Source organism: Sparus aurata, chromosome 24, assembly GCF_900880675.1.
Source record: "Sparus aurata chromosome 24, fSpaAur1.1, whole genome shotgun sequence".
In the NCBI taxonomy this organism is placed as follows: Eukaryota; Metazoa; Chordata; class Actinopteri; order Spariformes; family Sparidae; genus Sparus; species Sparus aurata.
The window spans coordinates 20,788,471-20,799,500 of NC_044210.1; the positions used below are offsets into that span (position 1 = coordinate 20,788,471).

The window sequence follows — 11,030 nt, forward strand, 5'->3', positions numbered from 1 at the left end:
TATGTATATGTTCAGGACCAGCAATATGTTGACATACTGCAGTATTTTGCAGTGAATACTGTTCCTTCCAATGTAATATTTATAGTCCTGTAGTGCTCTAATGTGTACTTCTACTCTGTGTGTGTGTGTGTGTGTGTGAGAGTGTGTGTGGTAATGTCATGTGTGATAATGCTGTACAGTCTCTAACAGTCTGCCTCTCCCCCTACCTGTCTGTATCCCTCTACCTGTCTGTCCATCAGTGGAAGAGTGGTCCTGTGGTCCAGCTGGGTTGGACGGTCAGTGATGAGCTGTTGTGTATTCAGGAGGACGGCTCGGTTCTGATCTACGATCTGTTCGGATCCTTCAAGAGACACTTCAGTATGGGACAGGTCAGTCTGTTAACTAGTCTGATAAGTGATGATTATTGTTGTTGTTGTTGTTGTTACAGGAAGTGGTCCAGAGTCAGGAGGTGTTGTTGTTGTTGTTACAGGAAGTGGTCCAGAGTCAGGAGGTGTTGTTGTTGTTGTTACAGGAAGTGGTCCAGAGTCAGGTGTTGGAAGCCAAAGTGTTCCACTCTCCTTATGGAACAGGTGTTGCCATAGTAACTGGCTCCTCCCGATTCACCTTGGCAACAAACATTGATGACCTGAAGCTGCGGAGATTACCTGAAGTCCCAGGTAACAACTGTCTCCCCTCCATTTTCAGCAAGTGTCCAACCTGTCTGTCTGTCTGACTCACCTGTCTGTCTGTGCCCAGGTCTGCAGGGGAAGCCTACCTGTTGGGTCGTCCTCACTCAGGACAGACAGACTAAAGTCCTCCTGTCCAATGGACCTGAACTCTTCATCCTGGACAACACGTCCTGCACTGCTGTGGTGAGACAGTTAAAGAGACAGACAGGTAGACAGAGAGAGAGAGGTATTCAGATAGGTTTCTAACAATGCCTGTCTGTCTCCAGTGTCCTCCTGGTTTCAGTCCTCAGGCTGGCAGTATTGTCCACATGTCGGTGTCTTTCAGCTATAAGTACCTGTCTCTTTTCACTGACACTGGATACCTTTGGACAGGCTCCTCCCAACTGCAGGTGAGCTGCTCCTCTGTCCAATTGGCTGTTAGATCTAATCTGAAGGGGTGGGGTCTCTGGATGATTGACAGGTGATTCTCTTTCTGCAGGACAAACTGAGTGAAGTTGACACTAAAAAGTCGACGCCTCCCAAGCAGATGGTCTGGTATGTGCACCTGTCTACCTGTCTGTCTCTCTTTGTCTGTAATTTATCCATCTACCTGCCTGTCTGTCTATCTATTTTCTGTTAACCTGTCTCTCTCCATAGCTTCTTGTCTACCTTTATGTGTCTCTATCTGCCTGTCTCTCTGTCTCTGTTCATTACCCTGTCTGACCCTCTTTACCTGTTCAGGTGTCGTAGACCGAAGAGTCAGCAACCATCTGTGGTGTTGATGTGGGACAGACTGCTCATGGTGGCCGGAGTCTGTAACGACACCATCCAGTATCCTTTAAACCAGTTCTGAACGGTGCGTTCTGGTTCTCCTGAAACCTGAGAAGTTCTCTGGCATCGTTAAAGTTCTCCTGAAGCTCGTTAGGGTTCTCCAGGAGTTTAGGAATCTCCTGATGCTCATGTAGGTGCTGCAGAAACTTGTATTGGTTCTTCCAGAACAGGTTGAGCTAGAATTAGGTTTAAGAACTTGTTTCAGGTGTCCTCTCCTTTTGAGTCATTCTCTCATCAGGTTAGGTTCTACCCCTGTTTGACCCTTGACCCCGACATCAGATTCCCAATAGAGGATCACTGTGTTCTGGTTGGAGAGCTGGACGGAGTTCGAATCATCAGCTCGACCACTCAGGAGCTGCTTCAGGAGGTTCCTCTGGTCTGTCAGGACATCTTCAAGATTGCATCCATGGCTCCCGGAGCTCTGCTGCTGGAGGCCCACAGGGAGTACGAGGTAGGAACCTGTCTGTACAAACACCTGTCGTCTCTCCTAAATCCTGTTGGTCTGATTAATCACCCCTCTGTCTGTTTGCTTTCTAATTGGCTGATTACTGTCCTTGTGTTAATGTAGAAGTCCAGTCAGAAGGCCGATGAGTACCTGAGGGAGATCAAGGAGCAAAGCATGCTGGGAGAGGCAGTCAGACAGTGTGTCGAGGCGGCTGGACACGAATATGACACCAACACCCAGAAGTCCCTGCTGAGGGTGAGAACACACAGTTGGTTCTGTATTAGAATTCTGTGTGTTCTGTGGCAGAACAGTTGGTTCTGTAACAGTCTGTTCTGTGTGTTCTGTGGTGTAACATCATGTTTTGTCCACCAGGCGGCCTCGTTCGGGAAGTGCTTCCTGACAGACTTCAGTCCCGACCTGTTTGTGACGACCTGCAGAGAACTACGAGTGCTGAATGCTGTCAGAGAGAGCAGCATAGGGCTGCCGCTCACACACACACAGTATCCTCCCACACAGCTGCATCATGGGAAATGTAGTGTACACTGGTCTGTAGTGATGATGGTTAATGAACAGTTACTGTTATGTCATCAACTGATGTTTGACTACCAACCGACTGGATATTAGATCAGTCCCAGACATATTTAATAGAATCTGTTAACATGGTGACAAACTCCTTGACACCTGACCTCAGATTTAAACAGATGACTCTGCAGGTGCTGATCGACAGGTGATCACCTCATCCAACCTGTGTGTCTGTACCTGTCTTCCCCTCTCCCCTGTCTGCCTCACTCTCATGTCCGCCTCTCTGTACTTGTTGGTCTCTCAGATTGGTGTATCGACAGTTTTATCCATTAGCGATAGAAATCTGTCGTTACCTGAAGATTCCAGATTATCAGGGAGTCAGCAGAGTCCTCAAACACTGGGCATCATGCAAGGTAACCTGTCTCACCTGACCCACCTGTCTCAGCCTGATTTACCTGCACAGCTCATTTTGATGTGTTTGTGGGCGTGTCCAGGTGCAGCAGAAGGACCTATCAGACGAGGCTATAGCCCGAGCCGTGTGTGTGAAAGTGGGAGACTCACCTGGTGTTTCTTACTCACACATCGCAGCTAAAGCTTATGAGTGTGGGCGTACTGAGCTCGCCATCAAGGTAACTCCACCTTTCTGTCACCCTTGTAACATACACGTGTCTGTCGCTCCCCATGTAACATTGCTATATAGCATGTGTGTATATGTAACATACGTGTGTATGTGGTTTGCTGACGTGTGGACACGGCTATGAATGTTTTCTTGTGGTTTTTTGTTTCTGTGTCAGCTGTTGGATTTCGAGGCTCGGTCTGGAGAACAGGTTCCTCTGCTCCTGAAGATGAAGAGGAGCCAGTTGGCTCTCAGTAAAGCTGTGGAGAGTGGAGACACTGACCTGGGTGAGTCTGCTAGCCCCGCCCACCACCTGTCAGACAGGCCGATGATGTCACACTGATGGTTTTCTGTGTTTCAGTTTACACTGTGGTGACTTACCTGAAGAATGAGATGAACCGAGGAGATTTCTTCATGACACTGAGGAACCAACCGGTTGCACTCAGCCTGTACAGACAGGTAATCTGATCGTAGACCTCCAGTGACGAGGTTGTGTTTTCACTGATGTTGGTTTGTTGGTTGGCAGGATTACACAAAAAGTACTGAGCAGATTTCCACCACATTTGGATGCAGGATTAACTTCTCTGAATAATGCTGGGATCTGGAAGGATCCCAGCACCAGGCTAAGCATAGTTTATTTATTTAAATGGCGACATCTTATGGTCAACACATGGCGGGTCTAAGGTCAGGTGTCTTTTCCATCACCTAACACCCCACAAACCACTGCTACTGTCACTACACGCTAACTAGGCTACTTGTGATTGAACATAATGGGATGTCACAAAGAAAAAGCCAAAAAACTCTGAACTTTTTCTTCCAAAGTCGGCCGAACAAATGCAGAGACGTTGAACCCGCTGGTTCACCTGTTGACCAGGTGTGCAGCGGCGCGACGTTGGCTTAGTCACGGGTCGATGAGGCAGCTAGCATGGATGTAGCATGGATGTTAGCTCATCGTCTGCTGCAGTGGCAGAGCAGCAGGACACACAGAACCAGTGGATTTAATCAAAATTTGTTTGTACAGCAGGTGACTGTACCAAGTTTTATGTTGTTTGTTTTGCAATATGTGAAAAGATTAACAATAAGTGCGCTAATTTCACAGTGGTTTCGTTGTAAAATGCCACTATTAAATTCAGCGTTAGATAAGCTCTGACGGTAGCAGTTTTTCAATAAAGTCAAAGTTTCGGTTTTAGGTATGTTTTGCCGAGTCTGTCGCAGCCACCGCCAGCGGGCAACGCAGGGATCCTCGACCAGAGCTCTTCCTCTTCTGCTTCTTCTTCTTCTTCTTCTGGGTTTTACAGCAGCCGGCATCTAAAAGTTGCATTGCTGCCATCTATGGGACTAGCACCAAAGCATGTTGCACTGTCTCAGGTTCCTGACATGAACACAAGCCATGGAGCTTTTATTGAAGCGCCTTGCACTACTTATAGGCAAGATGCACTAAACGCTCATGTTGGGTCCACCATCACACCAGCATCAATATGGCAGCAAGCAGAAGCAAATGTAAACAATGCCACATTGTTTCAAATGTAAATATCTTACACTGATTATAATGAAATGTCTATTATGAAATATCCAATAGTTAGCTTGCACCGTTTTCATGTTGTAGGCTTGTCAATCGCTGCAGCATTAGAGCCAGTGATTAATATGGAGCATGAAGCCATAATTGGTGGTTTTAAAATGCCTTTACTGGCTCCTAAAGCACGTAATTGCCCACCTATTAACTTTTAACACTGATTTAATGCAAGACAGTATGGAACCACTCTAAACTCTACTACGTCATGAATCTGTTACCTATAGGGCACTGCCATCAGTCAGTTGCTGGCCTGTGCCAGGCCCCTGTCACAAAACAAACATGCTTCGCTGCTGGTGGGCCTCTCTTCCAACCTACCACCAGGCTTAGAAGTTTTCTGGGGGAAACCCTGATCTGGAAGGATCTGGATGGGATATTGGATTTAAGTTGGGGGTTAGGGGTTAACCCTTACCCTAACCCTTAGGGACTGTAGGGCCTCTGTGGAGGTATATGCTCTATTTGGTGTAATCTGATCGTTGTGTTTGTGTCAGTTCTGTAAACTGCAGGAACAGGATACACTGAAAGATCTTTATAACCAGGACGATGATCACCAGGAGCTCGCCAACTACTACGTTACTGCCAGTTACAGAGAAAAGGTAACCAACAGAGTTCAATAATCAGCACATCGAAACTGTGCATGATTTTTTTCAGACACAAAACCTTTGTTTATGTGTTTCTCCCTGACTGTCTGTCTCTCTCTCTCTCTGACTGTCTCTCTCTGCAGAGGTTAGAAAGCCGTCTGTCTCTCCTGCAGAGTGCTGTTGATGAATACAACAAGGCGAAGAATGAGTTTGCTGCAAAGGTAGAAGTCTCAGTCACACCATTATTATTCAATGATCTTATACATATTTACCTACATATACTGTACATATGTACAATACTGTATGTACCGTACTGTGTGTACAGTATATATGTATATATTACACTAGATGTTTGTAAAACAGGTGTTCAGGTCCACTACATGGTCTCATTGTCTCAACTGGTGGAATCTGTCATCACGTTTTATTTCAATAATTTGTTTTCAGGCCACAGAGGATGAGATGCGTCTGCTACGATTCCAACGAAAACTGGATGATGAGAAGGGGGCGGGGCTACTGGGACTGTCTCTGCAGGTATATGAAGGGGCGGGGCTACTGGGACTCCAACTCATGGAAGTATCTTCCACTGTAATCGAGTACTTTTAGTAATTTAAAAAGAGGTGTTATTTCAGGTTGTGATGTCACTTCCTGTCTGCAGGCTACAATTGAGGCTCTGCTGGCGTTGGGACTCCACAAACAAGCAGAACAACTTTACAGAGACTTCAGAGTTCCTGATAAAAGGTGAGACATCTCTCTGCTCTGACTGGCTGAACATGTGCTTTCAAATGGTTTTCTAACAGCTCTTTGGTCACCTGGCCTTTAATTTATCCTTCAAGAAATGTTCACAAACTGAGTCTTCAGGAAACACAGACCTGTCTACCTGTCTCACCTGTGTGTCTACTAGAGTTCTCAACGGGCCTGAAAATTACGACCCGACCCGACCCAGCCCACGGGTTTTTAAGCCCGAACCCGACGCAGCCCGACACACCAGCATTAATTGTCTGCCCGAACTGGGCCCAAACCCGACCCCCCGCGCGCCTGCATTGTTTACCTCATACACTTGTTATCGTAACGTTACGCAGCGGCGTCAGGTCTGCGTCTGCCCCTCCCCATGAAGCAGGCAGCCAGACTTACTCTTCACCACACGTGAACAGCGATGATTCACAGAACAAACAATATATCATTTACAATCTGCAAGAAATGTGTTTTATGAAATGTGTTTTATAAAAAAGGAAGCCCGAGGCCCGACCCGACCCGGCTCATTTGCGTATTTCTTCGGCCAGAATCTGCGGGTCCGGTCGGGTTTGTTGGGCCGGGCCGACCCGTTGAGAACTCTAGTGTCTACCTGTCTCACCTGTGTGTATGCCTGTCTCACCTGTGCAGGTATTGGTGGTTGAAGCTGAAGTCTCTGGCAGAGAAAGAGGAGTGGGAGGACTTGGAAAAGTTTGCAAAGAGTAAAAAATCTCCTATTGGCTACCTGGTAAGAAGAAGCCCCGCCCCCTTACCAACCTGTCATTGTAAGTAAGGATTAAAGAATTACCCATGATTCTTAGCGATGTCTCTTCTTCAGGCATTTGTTGAAGTTTGCATGAAGAGTCACAACAAGTACGAAGCCAAGAAGTATGTTTCCAAGGTTACACCTGAGCAGAAGGTCAAAGCTCACCTGGCCGTCAGGTAAGACGCACAACACCTGTGATGTCATCAGACAGGTGATGCCTAACCACTCATGTGACTGGTCTCCTTCTTCTCTTCCCATCAGTGACCTTGAGGGGGCGGCGGATGCTGCAATCGAACGCAAGAACGAATCAGAGATTGGGGTGGTCCTCTCCAGATGCTCCGCCTCCGATCGCCTGTTGATTGACAGGTTGAACCGAGCCAGAGCGTTAACTGCCAAAAAGTGATCCTCCACTCAGAGTTCATGTACAGAGACGGCAGAGCCGCCGCTGCCAAAAAGTGATCCTCCATTCAGAGTGTATGTACTGATGCGATACTGATTGATCTTCAGAGCAGGTATTACCATAGTAGCCGTAGCCTGAATTGTTTGTCCTTCATGTGCTTTGATATCAGATCTAACTGAGCTGATCATGGGTTTTATCTGTGGTCATTAATGATGTGATTATTGATTACTCAGCTGCTGTTTTCTTCTTCTGTATTTCTGTTAATAAAAGCTGTGCGGTCCTTCAGTGACTGAACTCCATGTTGCCCTCATGTGGCCGTGATGTTCATGAGCTGTAGCCATAACAACACAGGCTCCCTCGTTTCCTGTCTTCTCTATGCGACTTCACTTTAAAATCAACATGTCATGTTGACAGTGAAACAGAGCCAGAGCTCTGAATCCTGACGGTTGAACTTATTTCACTCTCTAACGTTATTATTTTAATGATTCTGACATAAAATTGGTCGACTTAATTGATGTGTTTCTAGAAACATTCTGTCAGGCCTCTTCCAGGATCAATATATTAATCAACACTGTAATCATCAGGTGTGATTAAAGTATGCAACATTTAAATACCCAAAGAGCTTTTCTGAAGTTCATTTGTGAAGAAATCAGATGATCATTTAAATCAGTTTAAATCAATCAGTTCTCAACAAACAATTTATGTTTTTATTTAGAGCATTTTTATTTCATTTTTATTATAATGGATGAAATCATCTTCATGTGAAACTTCTTGACTTGTTTGTGACTGAAGGACAAAAACTTGCTTAAAGGTTTAGGGTTAGAATGTAAAAATGACAAAAAAAGGATTTCTGATCACGTAAATCAGTTGAATCACCTTATTATTAATATTTGTTATTGACCATCAATGGCATCCTCTGCTGGGGGGAGGAGCTTTGAGGGGGGAGGAGTCTTGAGGTTCTCAGCTGGAGCAAAACATCAGGAGGAAGTATTTCCGTTTTAAAGTTCAACAACTTGAGCAGAAGACGTCGGAGCTGCGGGCGGCGCGTGACCGCAGGTAGGTTTTTAACCTGTTCAGGTTTCACTGGAGAGTCTGCTGAGAGACGGACAGAAGCCAGACTTCCTTCAAACTTCAGTCACTGTCCTAGAAATTAAAATGTTGAGGAAGTGATATTATTTTCTAAATGACCACAGATTAGAGTTTTCAACGGGTCGGCCCGGCCCGACAAACCCGACCGGACCCGCAGGTTCGGGCCCTAAAAAATACGCAAATGAGCCGGGTCGGGTCGGGCCTCGGGCTTCCTTTTTTTATAAAACACATTTCATAAAACACATTTCTTGCTGGTTGTAAATGATATATTGTTTGTTCTGTGAATCATCGCTGTTCACGTGTGGTGAAGAGTGAGTCTGGCTGCCTGCTTCATGGGGAGGGGCAGACGCAGACCTGACGCCGCTGCGTAACGTTACGATAACAAGTGTATGAGGTAAACAATGCGGTCGGGTTCGGGCCCGGGCCCGGTTCGCTCAGACAGTTCATGCTGGTGTTTCGGGCTGCGTCGGGTTCGGGCTTAAAAACCCGCGGGCTGGGTCGGGTCGTAATTTTCAGGCCCGTTGAGAACTCTACTACAGATCGGCAACAAACCGCCGAAGTACAAACATTTACTGCTCCTGTCCGCACCGTCAGACACAGGAGCTACATCACGTGATGGAGTTTTGTCGTTTGATTTATTAACAAGCCGAATTAAGTAACAAAGCATTAACATTCATACAAGCTCTGTAGTTAGACTCCAAGCAAGGCAGCAAAAGGTGACAGATTTTTAAAGGAGTCTGGCAACAGAAATGTGCCGACTCAGCAGAACGTGTTCAGTGACACATTAACTGACCTGGTTGAGTTCAAAGTGTGCAAACTCAAAATACTGCCACATCATCCAGAGCTGACACATGTGACACCACAACACGTAGCACTGTTACATGTGAGGCTGCAACACGTAGACCTGTTACTGTGTGTAACATGTAACAGTGCTACATGTTACTGTTCGTGTTGTTTCTGTGGTAACAGAGTGACTAATTGGACTTCTGCTCGGTGATTACAGACAGATGATGATGTCATCAGTGAAGGTAGAGAGTGTGCTGAAGGCAAGTGCTGTAATTGGTGAAGGGCCAGTGTGGGAGGAGTCGGCGCAGACACTGCTGTTTGTCGACATTGTCGGGCAGAAAATCCACCGGTGGAGTCCAAACACCAATCAGATCCAGTCTGTGGAGACAGGTCGACTAATCAGCATACAGGACACATCTGAGTTACGTGTTCATTCTATCTGCATGTCTCACTTGTCTGCCTACCTGTCCCCCAGGTGACACAGTGGGCTTTGCAGTTCCTCGCAGGTCAGGTGGTTATGTTGCAGGTGTAGGTAGAAGCATCGTGGCTGTTGATTGGTCGACTCAGACGATGTCTTCATTGGCGGAAGTTGATGAGGACAAACCTAACAACCGCCTGAACGACGGGAAGGTCGATCCTTTTGGTCGCCTGCTGGCAGGTCAGTATGGACACCTGTCTGCCTGCTTTCTATCTGAGGTAGTGTTGCCATGGTCACAGTTTGTGGTGCCCCAGGTACAATGGAGAAGGAGGTGAGACCTGCTGAGTTTCAGAGACATCAAGGATCTTTGTTCTCTGTGACCTCCGACCTCACTGTGACAAAACACCTGGACAAGGTAAAATCACCTGTCTGTCTGTATTGGACTGTCTGTACCTCCCTGTACCTGTCCATACTGCTCTGAACCTGTCTTTCCGTCTGCACCGGTCTGTACCTGTCTCACTCTCAGGTGGACATATCTAACGGGATGGACTGGTCTCTGGATCAGAGGACATTTTACTACATTGACAGTTTGGCTCTGACTGTTGACGCCTTTGACTACGACTCAAACACAGGACAGATCGGTAACTGTACTTACACTGCAGTATATATGTGAAACTGTGTATTTCTACTGCAGTACACATAGATACATATACAAGTACTGTACAGTAATCCACCTGTGTGTGTTGCCTAGGTAACCGTCGTGTTGTGTACCGTATGGAGGAAGGGGAGGGGCTTCCAGACGGAATGACACTTGATGTTGAAGGTCGTCTCTGGGTGGCGTGTTACAATGGAGGACGAGTCATCAATATCGACCCTGCTACTGGTTAGTTGTACTGGTTATAATAATGATAATGAAGATGATGGTGATGATGAAGACGCGGTGATGAAGGTGAACAGCGCCTGCTGTGTTCTCTCAGGTGTGCGGCTGCAGACGGTCCCTCTGCCGGTGATGAAGACAACCTCGTGTTGTTTCGGTGGTCCGGACTACTCTGACCTCTATGTGACCTCAGCCAGTCTAGGCCTCGGCCAATCAGAGAGGAGACTGCAGCCACTGGACGGAGACATCTTCAGGGTCAGACTCACCTGTCCACACTTCATTCACTGACTCAACTCTGTTCAGTGTCACACACCTGCTGATACTGTGTGTGTGTGTGTGTGTGTGTGTCTACAGGTGACTGGACTTGGGGTCAAAGGTCGTCCTTCAAACTCGTTCTCTGGATGATCTTAAGGAGACTCAAACAGCCAATCACAGCACAGATCACCTCACTGTCACAAACTGTCCAATACAGTTATTGTACTGGATCAATGATATTATTAATAATACCAGTTCTGTTTCATGTCAACATTTGTAGTTCATAACTAAAAATACAAACAATTCTGAGTAGCCTGTTTCCTGATGGTTTCCTGCCTGTGTCAGATACAGAGTAGAAGTTGGGGTAATGGAGGGGTTTTCTTGCGAGTTTTGTTGCTAAAGCAGTCGTTCAGTGAGTTTGGGGCTGGACGGCCTCATGAGAAGCTCAATGTTGGTCGACCAGTTTTATCATGGAATGGAATGAATCATATTGATCAA

General features: G+C 46.5%; 2 protein-coding genes across 2 annotated transcripts; both read left to right on the forward strand.

The window, feature by feature from the left end:
- Positions 1-143: 143 nt before the first annotated feature.
- On the forward strand, positions 144-7,460 carry vps16 (VPS16 core subunit of CORVET and HOPS complexes). The gene is made up of 21 exons (XM_030409188.1): positions 144-368; positions 512-656; positions 736-851; positions 935-1,057; positions 1,147-1,202; positions 1,389-1,478; positions 1,758-1,929; positions 2,047-2,178; positions 2,296-2,423; positions 2,615-2,650; positions 2,750-2,858; positions 2,940-3,074; positions 3,240-3,348; positions 3,423-3,520; positions 5,123-5,227; positions 5,356-5,433; positions 5,657-5,743; positions 5,868-5,950; positions 6,593-6,689; positions 6,780-6,883; positions 6,969-7,460. The coding sequence occupies exons 1-21, from the start codon at positions 159-161 to the stop codon at positions 7,108-7,110; spliced, it is 2,355 nt and encodes a 784-aa protein (XP_030265048.1). The 5' UTR covers positions 144-158; the 3' UTR covers positions 7,111-7,460.
- Positions 7,461-8,035: 575 nt separating this feature from the next.
- rgn (regucalcin) lies at positions 8,036-10,844 on the forward strand. Its single transcript, XM_030409260.1, has 8 exons — positions 8,036-8,163; positions 9,200-9,372; positions 9,458-9,640; positions 9,715-9,815; positions 9,927-10,041; positions 10,152-10,283; positions 10,378-10,532; positions 10,632-10,844. Exons 2-8 carry the CDS (start codon positions 9,204-9,206, stop codon positions 10,680-10,682), a joined length of 906 nt encoding a protein of 301 aa, XP_030265120.1. The 5' UTR covers positions 8,036-8,163; positions 9,200-9,203; the 3' UTR covers positions 10,683-10,844.
- Positions 10,845-11,030: the final 186 nt, after the last annotated feature.

Excerpts from the sequence above, each read along its gene's own strand:
- vps16 (XM_030409188.1), top strand. The coding sequence starts at position 159 with ATGTGTGATAATGCTGTACAGTCTCTAACAGTCTGCCTCTCCCCCTAC. Across the intron at positions 3,349-3,422 it reads GAGTGGAGACACTGACCTGG|TTTACACTGTGGTGACTTAC; the intron begins GTGAGTCTGCTA and ends TCTGTGTTTCAG. Across the intron at positions 5,434-5,656 it reads AGAATGAGTTTGCTGCAAAG|GCCACAGAGGATGAGATGCG; the intron begins GTAGAAGTCTCA and ends ATTTGTTTTCAG.
- rgn (XM_030409260.1), top strand. The coding sequence starts at position 9,204 with ATGATGATGTCATCAGTGAAGGTAGAGAGTGTGCTGAAGGCAAGTGCT. Across the intron at positions 10,042-10,151 it reads CTCAAACACAGGACAGATCG|GTAACCGTCGTGTTGTGTAC; the intron begins GTAACTGTACTT and ends TGTGTTGCCTAG. Across the intron at positions 10,284-10,377 it reads CAATATCGACCCTGCTACTG|GTGTGCGGCTGCAGACGGTC; the intron begins GTTAGTTGTACT and ends GTGTTCTCTCAG.